This window comes from Ammospiza caudacuta, chromosome 31, assembly GCF_027887145.1.
Source record: "Ammospiza caudacuta isolate bAmmCau1 chromosome 31, bAmmCau1.pri, whole genome shotgun sequence".
NCBI lineage: Eukaryota > Metazoa > Chordata > Aves > Passeriformes > Passerellidae > Ammospiza > Ammospiza caudacuta.
In genome coordinates, this window is record NC_080623.1 from 2309220 (window position 1) to 2328272 (window position 19053).

Genomic DNA, 19053 nt, shown 5'->3' on the forward strand with positions numbered 1-19053 from the left:
ACCCCCATAGCCACTCCCACTCCCAGAGCCCCTCCCACCCCATAGCCCCTCCCACCCCCATAGCCCCTCCCACCCTCATAGCCCCTCCCACCATAGCCCCTCCCACCCCCATAGCCCCTCCCAATCCCAGAGCCCCTCCCACCCCCATAGCCCCTCCCACCCTCATAGGCCCTCCCCCATAGCCCCTCCCACCCCCATAGCCCCTCCAACTCCCAGAGCCCCTCCCACTCCCATAGCCCCTCCCACTCCCATAGCCCCTCCCACCCCCATAGCCACTCCCACTCCCATAGCCCCTCCCACCCCCATAGCCCCTCCCACCCCCATAGCCCCTCCCACCCCCATAGCCCCGCCCATCCAAAGCCCCTCCCACCCCTCACAGCTCCTCCCACCCAAAACCCCCTCCTATCCCCATAGCCCCTCCCACCCCGACAGCCCCACCCACCCCAGACCCCTCCCCCTCACACAGCCCCGCCCACTCCGTAGCCCCTCCCCTGCCCCTCCCCCCGTCCCAAGCAGAGGCCGGTGGTTTCGGGCTGGTTAAAATCTCACCATCCATTGGGTAGAAAAGGGCGGGGGGGGGCAGCCCCTCCCCCAACCCCTCCCCCACCCACCCCGGGGGTCGCGGGGGTCCCGGGGGGGGGGAGGGGCGGAGACTTGGCACAAAAACCCGGGCGGCAGCGGGGGGAGGGGCGGGCGGTAGAAAACGGAGAGGGGACAACGGGGGGCGGGGGGGGGAAGGGGACCCGGTGCGACCCCGCCATCACCCCTCCCCCCCCAAAGTACAAAAGAGCTAAAAACACCGCGGGGGGCGGGGCGACAACGGGGACCGGCGTGGTGGCACTGGGGGGTGGCCCATGGCAGTGGCCCTGGGGGTGGCACTCGGTGATGGCCCTGGGGGTGACCCCGGGGGCGGCCACGGGGCGGGGGGCGTGTCCTGGGGGTGTCCCACAGGTGGTGGCCCATGGGGGGTGACCCTTGAGGAGGCCCATGGTGGCAGCGGCCACCCCGTGTCACCCAGTGGCCCTGTGGGCACGCCGAGGGCAGCCGGGGGTGGGGGTGGTGGCCCGTGGGGTGCCCAAAGGGGGCAGAGCCACCCCAGGGGCGCCCCAGGCTTGGTGGCCCTGGAACGGTGGCCCTGGGGGTGGCCCATTGGGGTCAGTGGCACTGGGGTTGTGGCTGGTGGCCCACGGTTGTGGCCCTGGGGACACCGCAGGGTGGCCCATAGAAGGTGTCCCATTGGGCCTGGTGGCCCTGGGGGTGACCCAGATGTGGCCAGTGGCCCTCGCTTGTGGCCCTGGGGACATTGCAGTGGTGGCCCTGGGGGTGGCCCACAAGAGGTGGCCCTGGGGGTGACCATGGAGTAGCCATGCTTGTGGCTCTGGGGACACCGCAGGCATGGCCAGCAGCAGCGACCCTTGATGTGGCCCACGCTGGTGGCCGGGGGTCAGTGACGTCCTTGGCGCGTCCCCTGACGCCCCTGTGGGTGGTGACCCTGTGCCACCCCCCTGTCACCCCTCTGGGGGTGGCACCACCGCAGTGCCAGCAGCCCGGTGGCACCCAGGGCTGGCCAGGACCGGTGGCCGGGGGTCAGCGATGTCCTTGGCGTGTCCCGTGACCCCCCTGGGGGTGGTGACCTGCTGCCACCTCCTTGTCACCTCCCCGGGGGTGGCACCCAGGGCTGGTCAGCGGTGGCCGGGGCTGGTGGCCCTGCCCGGTGGCTCCGGGGTGGCCCCGCCTGGTGACCATGCCCGGTAACCCCGGTGGCCTCAGGGTGTCCCCGCCGGTAACCCCGGGACGGCCCCGGTGTCCCCGCCTGGTGACCACGCCCAGCGTCCCCGCCCGGTGGCTCCGGGGCGTCCCCGCCCGGTGTCCCGGTGTCCCCGCCCGGTGTCGCGGTGCCCCGGTGTCGCCGCTAGTCGCCGGCCATGCACTTGAAGCGGTTCTTGAAGAAGAAGAGGCGCTGCTTGAGGCGCACGCTGTCGTCGCGGGCGGCCGGGTACCGGTACCGGTTGTACTGCCGCTCGCCCTCCGAGCGCCGCCACGGCAGCGCCAGCTTGGACGCGTGATCCACCACCACGTCCTCGCACGAGCCCACGTGCAGCACCCCCAGGCCGTCGATGAAGAATTCTGGGGAGGGGGGCACGGGGGGACCCCCAAAATAATGGGATCAGAGGTGGCCTGGGGTGCCCCGGGCTGCCCCCGATCCCGGAGGGACACAGGGAGGGGGGGACGCCCCCTTGGCTCTGACCCCCCAAATTGTGGGGGACTCCAGCACCCCCCTTATCCCTGAGCCCCCAAATTGTGGGGAATCCCAGTGTGCTCTGACCCCTGAATTTGTGGGGATCCCAGCACTCCCCTTGTCTCTGACCCCCAAATTGTGGGGAATCCCACTGTCCCCTCTTATCTCTGACCCCTGAATTTGGGGGGAAAACCAGCACCCTCCTTATCTCTGACCGCTGACCCCATCGTGGGGGACCCCAGCACCCCGCTGAGCTCTGACCCCCTGAACTGGGGGGATCCCAGCGTCTCCCATTATCTCTGACCCCTCAAATTGTGGGGCACCCCTGCACCCCTTATCTCTGACCCCATTGGGGGGTACCCTGGGATTGTCCCTCATCTCTGACCCCCTGAATTGTGGGGGACCCCAGCACCCCACTCATCTCTGACCCCATTTGGGGGGATTCCAGCACTCCCCTTGTCTCTGACCCCCCGACCTCATCATGGGGGACCCGTGTCCCTCCTTATCTCTGACTCCCCAGATTGTGGGGAATCTCAGCACGCCTTATCTCTGATCCCAGCCCCCCCTTATCCCTGCCCCCTGAATGTGGGGGGACCCCAGCACCCCGTTAGACTGACCCCCAAACCCCCCAGACCCCCCAAGCACCCCCAGGACCCTATTCCAGCACCCGCTTAGACTGAGCCCAGACCCACCAGCCCCCTCAGGCACCCCCAGACCCCTCGGGACCCCCTTAGACTGACCCCAGACTCCAGAGAGAGCCCCCAGACCCCTTGGGACCCCAGGCACTCCCAGGACTCCTCTAGGACCCCTTAGATTGAACCCCAGGCCCCCCAGAACCCCGGGCACCCCCAGACCCCTCAGGCACCCCCAGACTCCCCAGACCCCTCAGGGCCTCGGGGCATCCCCAGGACCCCTCTGGGACCACCTTGGACTGACCCCCCAAACCCACCAGACCCTTCGGGCACCCCTTAGAGTGACCCCCAGCCCCCTCGGGCACCCCCAGGACTCCTCTGAGACCCCTCTGGGACCACCTTAGACTGAGTCCCCAAACCCACCAGACCTCTTGGGCACCCCCAGACCCCTTGGGACTTCCCAAACCCCCCAGACCCCTCAGGCAGCCCCAGGGTCCCTCTGAGACCCCCTAAGATTGATCCCCCAGACCCCTCAGAGCCCTCTGGCACCCCCAGACCCCTCGGACACCCCCAGACCCCTCTAGGACCCCCTCTGACTGACCCCCAGACCCCTCGGGCAGCCCCAGGACCCCTCTGGGACCACCTTAGACTGAGCCCCAGACCCCCCAAACCCCCCAAATCCCTCGGGCACCCCCAGACCCCTCGGGCACCCCCAGACTCCTCTGGCATTCCCTTAGACTGAGCCCCAACCCCCCCAGACCCCTCTGGCACCCCCAGGACTCCTCCAGGACCCCCTCAGACTGACCCCCAGATCCCCCAAATGCCTCAGACACCCCCAGCCCCTTCAGGCACCCCCAGACCCCTCAGGTACCCCCACACCTGTCCAGGACCCCCTCAGACTGACCCCCAGACCCCTCGGGCACCCCCAGGACCCCTCTGGGACCCCATCAGATTGACCCCCCCCCAGTCCCCCCAAACCCCCATCCCCCTCATACCCCCCCAGCCTCCTCAGAACCCCCAGCTCCCCCAAACCCCCCATCCCCCTCAGAACCCCCAGCCCCCTCAGACCCCTCAGACCCCTCAGACCCCTCAGACCCCCCAGCCCCTCCAAACCCCCCATCCCCCTCAGACCCCCCAGTCTCTCCAAACTCCCCCATCCCCCTCAGACCCCCCAGCCCCCCAGCCCCCCCATCCCGTCCCGTTCCCCCGTGTCCCGGCGCTCACCGAGATGCGCCACGCGGCGCAGCCGGGGGTCGAAGCCCACCTGGCGCACCTTGTCGGTGCGGGCCAGGAAGAAGTTGACCACGCCGTCGGTGACCACGCAGGCCGGGAACCCCGCGAGGCGGTGGTGGAAGCCGGGCCGGGTCCGCAGGCAGTCCCCGCCCGCGCCGCCGCCGCGCACGCTCAGCCGCTGCCGGTACGTGGTGGTGTAGCCGGTGATCTCCCGCACCGCGCCGCCCACCTGCGGGAACGGGGCTGAGCTGGGGAGGGGGCGCCGGGAACACCGGGAGCACCGGGACAGCCTGGGACCCACCGGAGCACCGGGGACCGCCCGGAATCGGCCGCAACCGCCCGGGAGCACCGGGACCGCCCGGGACAGCCCAGGAGCGTCCGGGACCGCCAGAGACCACCGGGAGTGCCCGGGACCTACGGGATCGACCGGGAGCGGCCGGGACTGCCCGGGACAGCCCGGGACCCAGAGGAGTGCCCGGGACCCCCAAGGACCTCCAGGACAACCCGGGACCCACGGGAGCACCGGGACAGCCCGGGACAACCCGGGACCCACGGGAGCACCCGGGACCGCCGGGAGCGGCCGGGATCGACCGGGACCACCGGGATCCACGGGAGAACCGGGATCGACCAGGACAGCCCGAGATCCACGGGAGCACCGGGACAGCCCGGAATCGGCCGCAGCCGTCCGGAATCACCGGGATCAGCCGGGACAGCCCGGGAGCACCGGGATCGACCAGGACAGTCCGGAATCCACGGGAGCACCGGGACAACCCGGACTGCCCGGGACACCCCAGGGATCGCCAGGAACCACCGGGATCGCCCGGGACCCGCGGGAGCGCCCGGGAAAGCTCGGAACAGCCCGGGACAGCCCGGGCTCCACAGGGATCCCCAGGACAACCCGGCATCCACGGGAGCGCCCGGATCGCCCGGGACCACCGGGATCGCCCGGGACAGCCCGGGACCCACGGGGACCTCCAGGGACGACCGGGAGAGCCCGGGATCTACGGGAGCACCTGGGACCGCCCGGACCGCCCGTGGGCACCCAGAACCCCCAGGGACCACCGGGACCCACGGGAGCGCCGGGGAGCACCCGGGACCGCCAGGACCACCCGGGACACGCAGGGACCCCCTGGAATCGCCCACTGGTGGGATGGGATGGGGTGGGATGGGATGGGATGGGATGGATGGGATGGATGGGATGGATGGGATGGGATGGGATGGATGGGATGGGATGGGATGGGATGGGATGGATGGGATGGGATGGGATGGGATGGATGGGATGGGATGGGATGGGATGGGATGGGATGGGATGGGATGGATGGGATGGGATGGGATGGGATGGGATGGGATGGGATGGGATGGGATGGGATGGGATGGGATGGGATGGGATGGGATGGGATGGGATGGGATGGGATGGGATGGGATGGGGTGGGATGGATGGGATGGGATGGGATGGGATGGGATGGGATGGGATGGGATGGGATGGGATGGGATGGGATGGATGGGATGGATGGGATGGGATGGGATGGGATGGGATGGGATGGGATGGGATGGGATGGGATGGGATGGGATGGGATGGGACGGGATGGGATGGGATGGGATGGGATGGGATGGGATGGGATGGGATGGATGGGATGGGATGGATGGGACGGGATGGGGTGGGGTGGGGTGGGGTGGGATGGGGTGGAGCAGGGCTGCTGTGCTGGGGCTGTGCCAGCACCTGAGTACTGGGACCCCCCGAGCCCCCACCTGGGCACCCGGAGCCCCTGAACTCCCACCTGGGCACTGAGACCCCCACTGCCACCCCCAACCTGGGCATTGCGACCCCCGCCGGGCACAGGAAACAGGACCCTCCCTCAGACCACAGGGACCTGCCTGTGGTACCCCCCGTGCCCTGCCCTGTGCCCGGTGCAGCCCTCGTGTCCCCGCAGCCTCCCCGTGGCTCCCGGTGCCCCCTCACCCGCCGTGCCCCCTGCAGCCCTCCCGTGTCCCCCAGCCCCGGCGCCCCCCGTGCCCCTGCCGCCCCCCCCGTACTCTCCACCCCCAGTGCCCTCTGTACCCCCTCGTGCCCTCAGCCCCTGTGCCCCCTGTACCCTCCTGGTGCCCCCCCGGTGCCCCCATCCTCCCCTGTCCCCTGCAGCCCCCAGTGCCCCTCACCCCCGGTGCCCCCGATGCCCCCTGCAGCCCCCCTACCCTCCAGCTCCGTGCCCCCTGTACCCTCCCGGTGCCCCCCGGTGCCCGCCGTGCCCGCACCAGGTCCAGGCTGGTTCTCTCCAGCACATCCACGAGCTTCTCCAGCCGCGTGCGGGCCGTGAAGATGAAATCATCGTCCACCCACAGCACGTACTTGGTGGTCACTTGCGACACCGCCAGGTTCCTCCCGGCGAACCAGCCCTGCCAGGGGGCAGCGCGGAGCCTCGGGCACGGCCGCAGTGCCCGCGGTGCCACCCTGAGTCCTGACAGAGCCCGTGTGCCCAACCCTGAGCCCTGACAGAGCCCGTGTGCCCGCGGTGCCACCCTGATCCCTGACAGAGCCCGTGTGCCCAACCCTGAGCCCTGACAGAGCCCGTGTGCCCGCGGTGCCACCCTGATCCCTGACAGAGCCCGTGTGCCCAACCCTGAGCCCTGACAGAGCCCGTGTGCCCGCGGTGCCACCCTGATCCCTGACAGAGCCCGTGTGCCCAACCCTGAGCCCTGACAGAGCCCGTGTGCCCGCGGTGCCACCCTGAGCCCTGACAGAGCCCGTGTGCCCACGGTGCCACCCTGAGCCTGACAGAGCCCGTGTGCCCAACCCTGAGCCCTGACAGAGCCCGTGTGCCCGCGGTGCCACCCTGAGCCTGACAGAACCCGTGTGCCCAGCCCTGGGACCCCACAGCCCTGACAGAACGCATGTGTCCACGGTGCCACCCTGAGCCCTGATAGATCCCCAGTGCCTGCGGTGCCACCCTGAGCCCTGATAGACCCCGTGTGCCCCATGGCCGGGTACCACAGCCCTGACAGAGCCCGTGTGCCCGCGGTGCCACCCTGAGCCTGACAGAGCCCCGCGTGTCCTTCCCTGGGGACCCCACAGCCCTGACAGATCCCCTGTGCCCAACACCGAGATCCCCCCATGTCCCTTTCCCTGGGGTGCCCCCATGTCCCCAACCCCAGGGACCCGTGCCAGCCCTGACAGACCCCCGCGTCCCCTTCCCCGGGATCTCCCATGTCCCCATCCCCGGGGTCCCCCCCTGTCCCCCGTGCCCCTCGAGCCCTGCCAACCCCCCACGAGCCCCCTGGGTTCTGTCACTTTGTCATCCCCTCCTGTGTCCCCCCTCCCATCTCTCGGGGCTGTCCCTGCTCTGACAGGGTTCCCATGTCCCCCCTCCCCATTGTCCCCATGCCCAGGGACCCCCGCCCTGCCAACCCTGCCCTGGCACCCCTCCCTGGGGGTCTCCACCCTGCCAGCCCCCCCTGCCACGCCCAGGGAGCCACAGCCCCATCAGTCCCTGGTGTCCCCCTCTCTGCCATCCCAGACCTCCGTGTCCCCTCCTTTTGGGGACTTCAGCTCCTGCCAGCCCCTCACGTGCCCCATATGGCTTTGCCAGCCCCCCGTGTCCCCTGTCTGGGTCCCCACCGCCATCCAATGTCCCTGGGGTCCCCGCAGCCCTGCCACCATCCCCTGTCCCCTGTCTGGGTCCCTGCCACTCTCCCATGTCCCGCACAGCCCTGCCACCCTCCTGTGACCCTTGTCTGGGTCCCTGCCACCCTCCCCTGTCCTCTGCGGGGCTCCCTGCCCATCCCGTGTCCCCTGTGGGCATCCGTGCCATCCTCCCGTGTCCCACACGGCTCTGCCAGCCCCCGTGTCCCCTGCAGGGCCCCCACAGCCCTGCCACCCTCCCTTGTCCCCTGTGTGGGTCTCTGCCCATTCTGTGTCCCCTGTTGGGGGTCCCTGCCCATCCCCTGTCCCCTGTCTGTGTCCCTGCCACCCTCCCGTGTCACCTGTGGGGGTCCCTGTCACCCTCCCCTGTCCCCACAGCCCTGCCACCCTGCCGTGTGCCCTGTCTGGGGTCCCTGTCATCCTCCTGTGTCCCCTGTGGGGGTCCCTGCCACCATCTCCTGTCCCCTGTCTGTGTCCCTGCCCATCCCCTGTTGCCCTCCCCTGTCCTCCGCCGTGTCCCCTGCAAGTGTCCCTGCCCATCCTCTGTCCCTTGAGGGAGTCCCTGCCACCCTCCCGTGTGCCCTGCGGGGGTCCCTGCCCATCCCATGTCCCCTGTCTGGTTCCTCGCCCCCTCCTCTGTCCCCTGCCGTGTCCCCGCCCCTGCCGTGTCCGCTGTCTGTGTCCCTGTCCCCTGCGGGTGTCCCCGTCCCCTCCTCTGTCCCCTGTCTGTGTCCCTGTCCCCTGCGGGTGTCCCTACCCATCCGCTGTCCCCTGCCGTGTCCCTGCTACCTCCCGTGTCCCCTGTCCCCTGGGGGTGTCCCTGCCCCTCCCGTGTCCCCTCCCGTGTCCCCTCCCCTGTCCCCTGCCTCTGTCCTGTCCCCTGCCCTGTCCCTGTCCCCTGTCCCCTGCGGTGTCCCTGCCACTGTCCCCCGCCCCTCTCCCGTCCCCTGCGGGTGTCCCCTGTGCCCCGCCCTGTCCCTGTCCGTGTCCCCGCGGGGTGGCACCTTGCCGAAGGGCATGAGGTAGTGCTCCAGGTGTGGCCCTGCCAGGGGCTCGGGTCTCTGGCTGTCGTCGGCCACCACGATGGTGACCGAGGGGTAGAAGCGGCGGATGCTGGCGATGAGGCCCCGCAGTTTGTCATAGCGCAGGAACGTCTTGGTGGCCACGGTCACCAGCGCCGAGATGTTGTACCCTGGGGGGGGGGGGGGGGGGGGAGCTGAACTGGGAGCACTGGGAGCTGAACTGGGAGTGCTGGGAGCTGAACTGGGAGCACTGGGAGTGCTGGGAGCTGAACTGGGAGTGCTGGGAGCTGAACTGGGAGTGCTGGGAGTGCTGGGAGCTGAACTGGGAGTGCTGGGAGCTGAACTGGGAGAACTGGGAACTGAACTGGGAGCACTGGGAACCTGAACTGGGAGCACTGGGAGCTGAACTGGGAGCACTGGAAGCTGAACTGGGAGTGGTGGGGGTGCTGGGAGCTGAACTGGGAGCACTGGGAACCTGAACTGGGAGCACTGGGAACCTGAACTGGGAGTGGTGGGGGTGCTGGGAGCTCAACTGGGAGCACTGGGAGCTGAACTGGGGGGGCTGGAAGTGCTGGGAGCTGAACTGGGAGGAGTGGGGAGCACGGTGAGCCTGAACTGGGAGCACTGGGAACCTGAACTGGGAGGAGTGGGGAGTGCTGGGAGCCTGAACTGGGAGGGCTGGGAGCTGGGCTGGGGGGGCTGGGGGTGCTGGGAACCTGAACTGGGAGCACTGGGAACGCTGGGAGCCTGAACTGGGAGTGCTGGGAGCCTGAACTGGGAGCACTGGGAGCGCTGGGAGCTGAACTGGGAGCACTGGGAGTGCTGGGAGCACTGGGAGCCTGAACTGGGAGGAGTGGGAGCATTGGGAGCTGAACTGGGGGGACTGGGAGTGCTAGGAGCCCAAACTGGGAGTGCTGGGAGCTGAACGGCGGGGGCGGGGGGGACTGGGAGCTGAATGGGAGGGGCTGGGAGCTGAACTGGGAGGAATGGGGAGTGCTGGGAGCCTGAACTGGGAGCACTGGGAGCTGGGCTGGGGGGGCGGGGGGTGCTGGGAACCTGAACTGGGGGGACTGGGAGCATTGGGAGCTGAACTGGGGGGAATGGGGAGTGCTAGGAGCCCAAACTGGGAGTGCTGGGAGTGCTGGGAGTTAAACCAGGGGGCTGGGATCTGAACTGGGAGTGCTGGGAGTGCTGGGAGTGCTGGGATCTGAACTGGGAGTGCTGGGAGCCCGAACTGGGAGCCTGAACTGGGAGCACTGAGCACCCACATTGGCAGGATTGGGCTCCGACACTGGGACTGGGAACACTGGTAGGGTTGGGGCACTGATACTGGCAGAACCAGCTGTCTGCAGCACTGGGGGCACTGGGGGCACTGGGGGCACTGGGGGCACTGGGGTCCTGGCACTGGGGGCACTGGGAGAACTGGGGGCACTGGGGGCACTGGGGGCACTGGGGTCCTGGCACTGGGGGCATTGGGGGCACTGGGAACACTGGGATCCTGCCTCTGGGAACACTGGGAGCACTGAGGGCACTGGGGACATTTGGGGCACTGGGATTCTGGCACTGGGGGCATTGGGGGCACTGGGAGTCTGGCACTGGAGGAACTGGGAGCACAGGGAACACTGGATCCTGGCACTGGGGGCACTGGGGGCACCAGGAGCACTGAACACCCCCACCGAGAGCACTGGGACTGTCCCAAGGAGCTGGGATGGGAGCACTGGGAGCACTGGGAACACTGGGAACACTGGGGGCACTGAGAATCTGGCACTGGGGGCACTGGGAGCACTGAGAATCTGGCACTGGGAGCACTGGGAGCACTGGGAGCACTGGGGGCACTGGGAGCACTGGGGGCACTGGGGGCACTGAGAATCTGGCACTGGGGGCACTGGGAGCACTGGGAGCACTGGGGGCACTGGGAGCACTGGGGGCACTGGGGGCACTGAGAATCTGGCACTGGGGGCACTGGGAGCACTGGGGCGGGCCAGGCCGGTATCGGTGCTCACCCCGGTGCTCACCCCCGTCCCCGCTGTCGCTGTCCCCGTCCCCGTCGCCGTCGCTGTCGCCGGCGCTGCCCGGGCCGTACAGGCGGGGCGTGGGCGGGTGCCGGATGCGGATGGCGAAGGCGGCGGAGTGACCGTCGGTGGAGAACTGCACTGCAGGGGGAGCGGCGGCTGGGCACGGGGCACCGGGGGCACGGGGGGCACCGGGGGCACGGGGGGCACCGGGGGGTATGAGGGGCACGGGGGGGCGGGGGGCATCGGGGGCACCGGCGGCACCGAGGAGCGCGAGGGGGGCATGGAGGGCACGGGGGGCACCGGGGGCACGGGGGGCACCGGGGGGTATGAGGGGCACGGGGGGGCGGGGGGCATCGGGGGCACCGGCGGCACCGAGGAGCGCGAGGGGGGCATGGAGGGCACGGGGGGCACTGGGGGCATCGGGGGGCACTGGGGGCACGGGGGACACGGGGAATGATGGGGGCATCGGGGGCACCGCGAATCCCGGGGATCCCCCGAGTGTCCCTGAGGGCATTGAGGGTACCCCAAGTGTCCCTGTGGGCATTGGGGATCCCGGGGTGTCCCTGTGCCATTTGGGATACCCTGAGTGTCCCAGGGATCCCCTGAGCGTCCCTGAGGGCATTGAGGGTACCCCAAGTGTCCCTGTGGGTATCAGGGACCCGGGGGTGTCATTGGGGGTCACACGCGTGTCCCTGTGGGCACTGTGGATTCGGGGGTGCCCCTGTGGGCATTGGGGATACCCCGAGTGTCCCCGTGGGTATCAGGGATCCCACGAGTGTCCCTGTGGGCATTGAGGATCCTGGGGTGTCCTTGCGGGCATAGAGGGTCCCACGAATGTCTCTGTGGGCATCGGGGATACTCCGGGTGTCCTTGCGGGCATCGGGGAGCCGGGGGTGACGGGGGGAATTGGGCAACCAGGGCAACCAGGGGGGCTCGGGGGGTCCGGGGGTCGTTGAGGGTGCCAAGAGCGCCGGGGTCCGGGGGGTCCCAAGGTTCTGGGGGTGCCGGTGCCCCCGGGCCGAGCCCCCCGTACGCACCGATGTCGGCGGTGTCGGGGTGGAACTGGGTGTTGGTGTAGGTCACGAACTGCAGCTGCCGGTTCAGGTGGTCCAGGTGGGCGGCGGCCAAGGACAGGTGCGGCTGCCCCTCCCCCCGCAGCGCCACGCCCTCCACCTCGGCCGCCACCGCCAGCGTCCCCAGCGAGGCCGTCAGGTTCACCTGGGGGCGACACGTCACGGGGGGGGCCCGGCAGGGACCCCCAAAAACGGGGAGGGGGCGCACGGCCCGGCCCCTCCACGGCCCCGCCCACCCGCAGGGCCACGCCCACAGAACGGACAGGCCACGCCCACAGAACGGACAGGCCACGCCCACGCCGGCTAGCACCGCCCATTTCAAATACGCCCCGCCCCGTTCCAGTCAAGCCCCGCCCATTTCCAGTTAAGCCACTCCCATTCCAGTTAAGCCACGCCCATTCCACTCGAGCCACGCCCATTCCGGTCAAGCCACGCCCCCTCCCAGCCCTCCCCGTGCCCCCCCCGCCCTCACCTGGTACCTGTTCCTGGCCGGCGCCTGCAGGCTGAGCCCTGGGGGAGGGGGGGGCGGGACACGGGGGTGAGGCCGGGAGACCCCGCAGGGACCCCCTGACCGTGAACCCCCCTCAGAGCCACCCGGGGGTCCCCCCTGCCCAGGGACACCCCCCAATCCCCGTGCCCCTCCCTCCATCCCATCCCCGTGCCCCCCCCGACCCTGTGCTGTTGTACTGGGGGGCACTGGGGGCACTGGGAGGAGCTCCCACCCCCCCGTTTCCCCCATCCTGTGCCCACCACCCTCATGCCCCCCTCCTTGACCCGGTGCCCCCCATCCCCGTGCCCCCCAGCCCTGTGCTGTCCTACTGGGGGGCACTGGAGGGCACCGGGAGGAGCTCCCACACCCCCCCGTTTTCCCCATCCTGTGCCCTCCCCGTGCCCCCCTCCCTGACCCGGTGCCCCAGCCCCGTGCCCATCCCCGTGCCCCCCTCGTTGACCCTCACCGGGCACCAGCACCGTCTGCAGCGGCCGCACCTCCACCCCCTGCGCCGGGTACTCCAGCGGGGAGTTGGCCGGGACGATCAGCAGCCGGTCCGCGGGGGTCTGCACCCTGCGGGGGGGGCACCGGGGCTTCAAACGGGGGATCCCGGGGTCCCACACCCGGTCAGGGGGTCCCGGGGGTCCCACACCCGGCCAGGGGCTCTCACATCCAGACAGGGGGCCCAGCCTCGCCCCGTGCTGGGCGAGGGGTCCCGCGGTGCCCCGGGGGTCGCTCCTGGGTTGAGTCCCGGGGGTCCCTCCCGCTCTCAGCCCCGGGGGTCGCTCCCGTTCTGAGTCCCGGGGGTCGCTCCTGGGCTGAATCCCAGGGGTCCCTCCCCTCTGAGCCCGGGGGTCCCTCCCGTGTTGAGCCCCGGGGGTCGCTCCTGGACTGAGCCCTGGGGGTCTCTCCCGCTCTCAGCCCCGGGGGTCGCTCCGGTTTTGAGCCCCGGGGGTCGCTCCCGGGTTGAGTCTCGGGGGTCGATCCCGGGCTGAATCCCGGGGGTCGTTCCTGCTCTGAGCCCCCGGGGGTCCTTCCCGCTCTCAGCTCCGGGGGTCGCTGCCGCTCTCTGATCCCGGGGGTCGCTCCGGTTCTGATCCCCGGGGGTCTCTCCCCTCTGATCCCGGGGGTCTCTCCCCTCCGATCCCCGGGGGTCGCTCCGGTTCTGATCCCGGGGGTCTCTCCCCTCTGATCCCGGGGGTCTCTCCCCTCTGATCCCGGGGGTCTCTGCCCTCCGATCCCCGGGGGTCTCTGCCCTCCGATCCCCGGGGGTCTCTCCCCTCTGATCCCGGGGGTCTCTCCCCTCTGATCCCGGGGGTCTCTCCCCTCTGATCCCCGGGGGTCTCTCCCCTCTGATCCCGGGGGTCTCTCCCCTCTGATCCCGGGGGTCGCTCCGGTTCTGATCCCCGGGGCTCTCTCCCCTCTGATCCCGGGGGTCGCTGCCGCTCTCTGACCCCGGGGGTCGCTCCGGTTGCGCTCACCGGTTCCGGTAGTTGCGGTACTCGCGCTCCCGCTCCCGCAGCTGCCGCGGCCGCTCCCCGGGGCTGAAGGCGCTGGCGAAGTCGAGCCCCGCCGGGCCGGGCCCGAAGAGGCGCCGGTGCAGCGGCAGCGCCAGCCCCGCCTCGGCCTCCGCCTCGCACGAGCAGCCGTTCCTGGGCAGCAGCCTGTCGCGACAGGGCCGCTGGCACCGACAGCAGCGGCGACAGAGCCGCGACGCGGGGAGCGGCACCGCCCTGGCACCTCCTGTTCCCGTGGGGCACCGCCCTGGCACCGCCCCGGCACCTCCTATCCCTCCCTGTCCCCGCTGGCACCGCCCTGGTGCCACCCTGGCACCTCCTGTCACTGCCTATCTCTGCGTGGCACCGCCCTGGCACCTCCTGTCCCCGTGGGGCACCGCCCTGGCACCGCCCCGACACCTCCTATCCCTCCCTGTCCCCGCTGGCACTGCCCTGGCACCTCCTGTCCCTGCCTGTCACTGTGTGTCACTGCCCTGGCACCTCCTGTTCCTCCTTGTCCCCACGTGTCACCACCCCAACACCTCCTGTCACTGCCTATCCCCGCTGTCACCGCCCTGGCACCGCCTTGGCACTGCCCTGGCACCTCCTGTCCCCACGTGTCACCGCCCTGGCACCTCCCGTCCCTGCGTGGCACCGCCCTGGCACCTCCTGTCCCCATTTGTCACCCCCTGGCACCTGCTGCCACCTTCCAGCCCCCCTGCCGCCCCCCCAGCCCTGGCACCGCCTTTGGCACCGCTCTGCCACCGCCCATCGCCCTTCCCCAGGTGCCCCCAACACCCACCCCGGGTGCTCCCATTTTTAGGTGCCCCCACCCACGGGTGCCCCCTGGGAGCCACAGCCCCGTCCTGGGGTGCCCTCAGCCCCGAGTACCCCCATCCTTGGGTACCCCCCATCTTTGGGTACCCCCCACCTTTGGGTACCCCCATCCTTGGGTACCCCCCACCTTTGGGTACCCCCATCCTTGGGTACCCCCCATCTTTGGGTACCCCCATCCTTGGGTACCCCCCATCTTTGGGTACCCCCCACCTTTGGGTACCCCCATCTTTGGGTACCCCCCATCCTTGGGTACCCCCATCCTTGGGTACCCCCCATCTTTGGTTGCCCCTCCCCAACCATGCCCCAGCCCAGGGGTTCCCAGGCCCCAAACCATGGGTGCCCCCCACCCTTGGGTGCCCCCACCCTTGAGTACCTCCAGCCCGCAGGTGCCATCCTCTCGGTGCCCCCACCCTCGGGTACCCCCCTCGCTGCCATGCCCCAGCCCCGGGGTTCCCAGGCCCCATGGCCCCGATGCCCCCACCCTTGGGTGCCCCCACCCCGCAGGTGCCACGCTCTCGGCGCCCCCAACCCTTGGGTACGGCCCCCTCGGTGCCCCCACCCTTGGGTAGCCTTGCGTGCCCCCACCCTCGAGTGCCCCCCCGGTGCCCCCATCCTTGGATACCCCCACCCTGCAAGTGCCACCCTCCCAGTGCCCCCCCACTCTTGGGTACCCCCACCATTGGGTGCCCCCCGGTGCCCCCCACCCCTGGGTGCCCCCCACCCCTGGGTGCCCCCCACCCCTGGGTGCCCGTCCTTACTCCATGACCTCCTCCTTGACCCGGAAGGGCACGTGGGGGTAGGCGCGGCCGGGGGGCCCCGGGGGGGGCGGCAGCCGCTCGGGGGGGGGGGCGGCGCAGGTCCACGCTGGGGGGGCCCTTGGGGGCCCAGAGGTGCAGGAGCAGCGCGGCCAGCGAGGCCGAGGCCAGCAGCAGCAGGCACAGAGCCCGCTGCGCCCCCCGCATCCTGCCTGGGGACAGCGACAGGGTCACCAGGGGCACTGCAGGGTCACCCAGTAACACCCAGTGTCACCAGGGTCACCGCTGCGCCCCCCGCATCCTGCCTGGGGACAGCGACACCGGGGTCACCAGGGGCACTGCAGGGTCACCCAGTAACACCCAGTGTCACCAGTGTCACCGCTGTGTCCCCCGCATCCTGCCTGGGGACAGCGACAGGGACACCGGGGTCACCAGGGGCACTGCAGGGACCCCCAATAACACCCAGTGTCACCAGGGTCACCGCTGCGCCCCCCGCATCCTGCCTGGGGACAGCGACACCGGGGTCACCAGGGGCACTGCAGGGTCACCCAGTAACACCCAGTGTCACCAGTGTCACCGCTGCACCCCCCGCATCCTGCCTGGGGACAGCGACACCGGTGTCACCAGGGGCACTGCAGTGTCACCAGTGTCACCGCTGCGCCCCCCGCATCCTGCCTGAGGGGGCACAGGGACAGCGTCACTGCAGGGACCCCCGGGGCGAGGCAGCCCCTCCCAGTGACCCCCAGTGCCCCCAGTGCCCCCCAGGGCAACTCAGCCCCCCCTCAGTGCCCCCCAACACAACCCAGCCCCTCCCAGTGCCCCCAGTGTCCCCAGTGCCTCCCCCGTGCCCACGGGGCGAGCCAGCCCCTCCCAGCCCCTCCCAGTGACAGCCAGGTCCTCCCAGTGTCACCAGTGCCCCCCGGTGCCCCCAGTGTCACCGGTGCCCCCAGGGCAGGCCAGCTCCTCTCAGTGTCCCCGGTGTCACCAGGGGAACCCAGCCCCTCCCAGTGACGCCCGGTGACGCCCGGAGCCTCCCAGTGACAGCAGCGTCACCAGCGCCCCAGTACAGCCCAGTACAGCCCAGTACAGCCCAATACAGCCCAGTACAGCCCAGTACAGCCCAGTGCCCCCCAGTACAGCCCAGTGTCCCCCAGTACAGCCCAGTACAGCCCAGTCCCTCCCAGTGCCCCCAGTACAGCCCAGTGTCCCCCAGTGCAGCCCAGTGCAGCCCAGTCCCTCCCAGTGCCCCCAGTGCAGCCCAGTCCCTCCCAGTGCCCCCCAGTGCAGCCCAGTCGCTCCCAGCGTCACCAGTGCCCCCCTCCAGTACAACCCAACTCCTCCCAGTACAAACCAGTGCCCACAGCACCTCCCAGTGATTCCCAGTACAGCCCCGTCCCTCCCAGTGCCCCCAGTACAACCCAGTACAGCCCAGCTCCTCCCAGTGCCCCCCAGTGTCACCAGTGCCCCCCCAGTACAACCCAGTCCCTCCCAGTGCCCCCCCAGTACAACCCAGCTGCTCCCAGTGCCCCCCAGTGCCCACAGTGCCCCCCAGTACAAACCAGCCCCTCCCAGTGACTCCCAACCCCTCCCAGTACAGCCCAGCTCCTTCCAGTGCCCCCCAGTGCCACCAGCGCCCCCTCCTAGTGCTCCCCAGTACAACCCAGTAGAAACCAGTGCCCACACAATCCCCCAGGAACATCCAGCACAAACCAGTACCCGCAGTGTCCCCCAGTACAACCCAACTCCTCCCAGCAACTCCCAGTACAAACCAGTGCCCACAGCACCTGCCAGTGACTCCCAGTACAAACCAGTGCCCACAGCACCTGCCAGTGACTCCCAGTACAAACCAGTGCCGGGCACCATCCCTCAGTCCCTGCTCTGCCTCCAGCGTTTCCCAGCACTCCCATCTCCCAGTGCTCCCAGTTCATCCCAGTGCCCCCCCAGTGCCCCCTTTCTGCTGTGCTCGGACCCCTCCATCCCTTCCCAGTTCTCCCAGTGCAAACCAGTGACCCCCATTCTCCCAGTGCTCCCAGTTCTCCCAGTGCTCCCAGTGTTCCCAATATCTCCCAGTTCCCCCAGTTCCCCCAGTGCCCCCAATTCTCCCAGTGCCCCCAATTCTCACAGTTCTCCCAGTGCTCCCAGTGTTCCCAATATCTCCCAGTGCCCCCAGTTCTCCCAGTCTCCCCAGTTCCCCCCAGTGCCCCCAATTCTCCCAAGATCTCCCAGTCCCCCCAGTTCCCCCAGTGTCCCCAATTCTCCCAGTGCTCCCAATTCTCCCAGTACCCCCGATTCTCCCAATATCTCCCAGTTCCCCCAGTGCCCCCAGTGCCCCCGTGCCCTCACCTGGGGGTGGGCGCAGCTCCGGGGGGCTCAGCCCTCCCTCATGGCTCTGCCCCCGCAGCTCCGGCCTGGGGACACGGGCACGGTGTCGGGACCGGGGGGGCTCAGCCCGGGATCGCCCCCGGCCCCCCCCGGGCGTGGCCGCACCGGGGCCGCCCCCGCCCCCCCCGGGGCTCCCCCAAAGGCAGGGCCGGGGCAGCCGTGACGTGAGAGGGGCTGGGGGGGGCTGGGGGGGGGGCAGGGAGGGGCCTGGGGCTACCGGGGGGGGGCTCGGGGGATGCGGGGCTCGGGGGGGGCTGGGGCCGTTCGGGGGATGCGGGGGATGCCGGGGGGGATGCGGGTTTGGGGGTGTCCGGGGGGAGAAGCGGCGATGTCGCAGCCGCGACAGGGCCACGGCAGGTGCCATCCATCCACCCCCATCGCGACACGTCGCGACAGGAGCGGCCCCGGCCCTACCTGGCTCCGCTGGCGGATCCCGGCGCTCCGCGGCCGCAAGCGGCACCGGCACCGGAGCGGGCGGCGAGGGCGCCCCCGGCGGCCCCGGTGTGGAACGGCACCGCCGCAGCCCCGGGAGGGGCGGGGCGAGGCTGGGGGGGGTGAGAGGCGGCGGACAGGGGGGGAAGGGCGGGGGGGGTCTGGCCGGGATCAGCCCCCCCGGTGCGGCGGCCTCAGGCCGAGCTTTGTGCCCACGCGCGGGGCGCACAACGGCCCCATTGACCGGGGGCGCGGGGGGGCCCGGCCCGGGCTCGGCCGGCACCGGGAGGGGGCGGGACTCGGAGATGGGGGGGTGGGGAGACTCGGGGGGCTGCCAGCGGGGGGAAGGAGCGCGGAGGGGTCTGGGGGCCTCAGGGGTCCTAAAGGGCTCAGGGGTCCTGGGGGGATGAGGCGTCTTGGGAGGCTCAGGGGTCCAGGGGGGTTCAGGGATCCTGAGGGTCTCAGGGGTCCCGGGGGTCTCAGGGGTCCCGGGGGCTCAGGGATCCTGGGGGACTGAAGGGTCCCGGGGGGCTGAGGATTCCTAAAGGGCTGAGGGGTCCTGGGGGCTCAGGGGTCCTGATTGGGCTGAGGGGTCGTGGGGGGCCTAGGGGTCCTAAAAGCTCAGGGGTCCCGGGGGGCTGAGGGGTCCTGGGGGGCTCGGAGCGGTTTGGGCGCGGTCAGGAGCAGACCGGGCAGCGGAGGGGCTCCAGGGCCGGGAGATGGCGCCGGGGCCGGCCCCGTTCGCTCGGGGTCCCCGCCCGCCCCTCCCGGCTCCGGTAATCACGTGATGCCCCCGGGATGCTCGGTGCT

General features: G+C 70.5%; 1 protein-coding gene across 1 annotated transcript; it reads right to left on the bottom strand.

Moving 5' to 3' along the window:
* Positions 1–882: 882 nt before the first annotated feature.
* B4GALNT1 (beta-1,4-N-acetyl-galactosaminyltransferase 1) lies at positions 883–15636 on the bottom strand. The gene is given in 11 exon segments (XM_058822162.1): positions 883–2127; positions 4096–4333; positions 6358–6498; positions 8746–8933; positions 10779–10934; positions 11816–11996; positions 12324–12361; positions 12808–12914; positions 13823–14005; positions 15433–15521; positions 15523–15636. Coding segments are annotated over 11 exon segments (1650 nt in total). The 3' UTR covers positions 883–1912.
* Positions 15637–19053: the final 3417 nt, after the last annotated feature.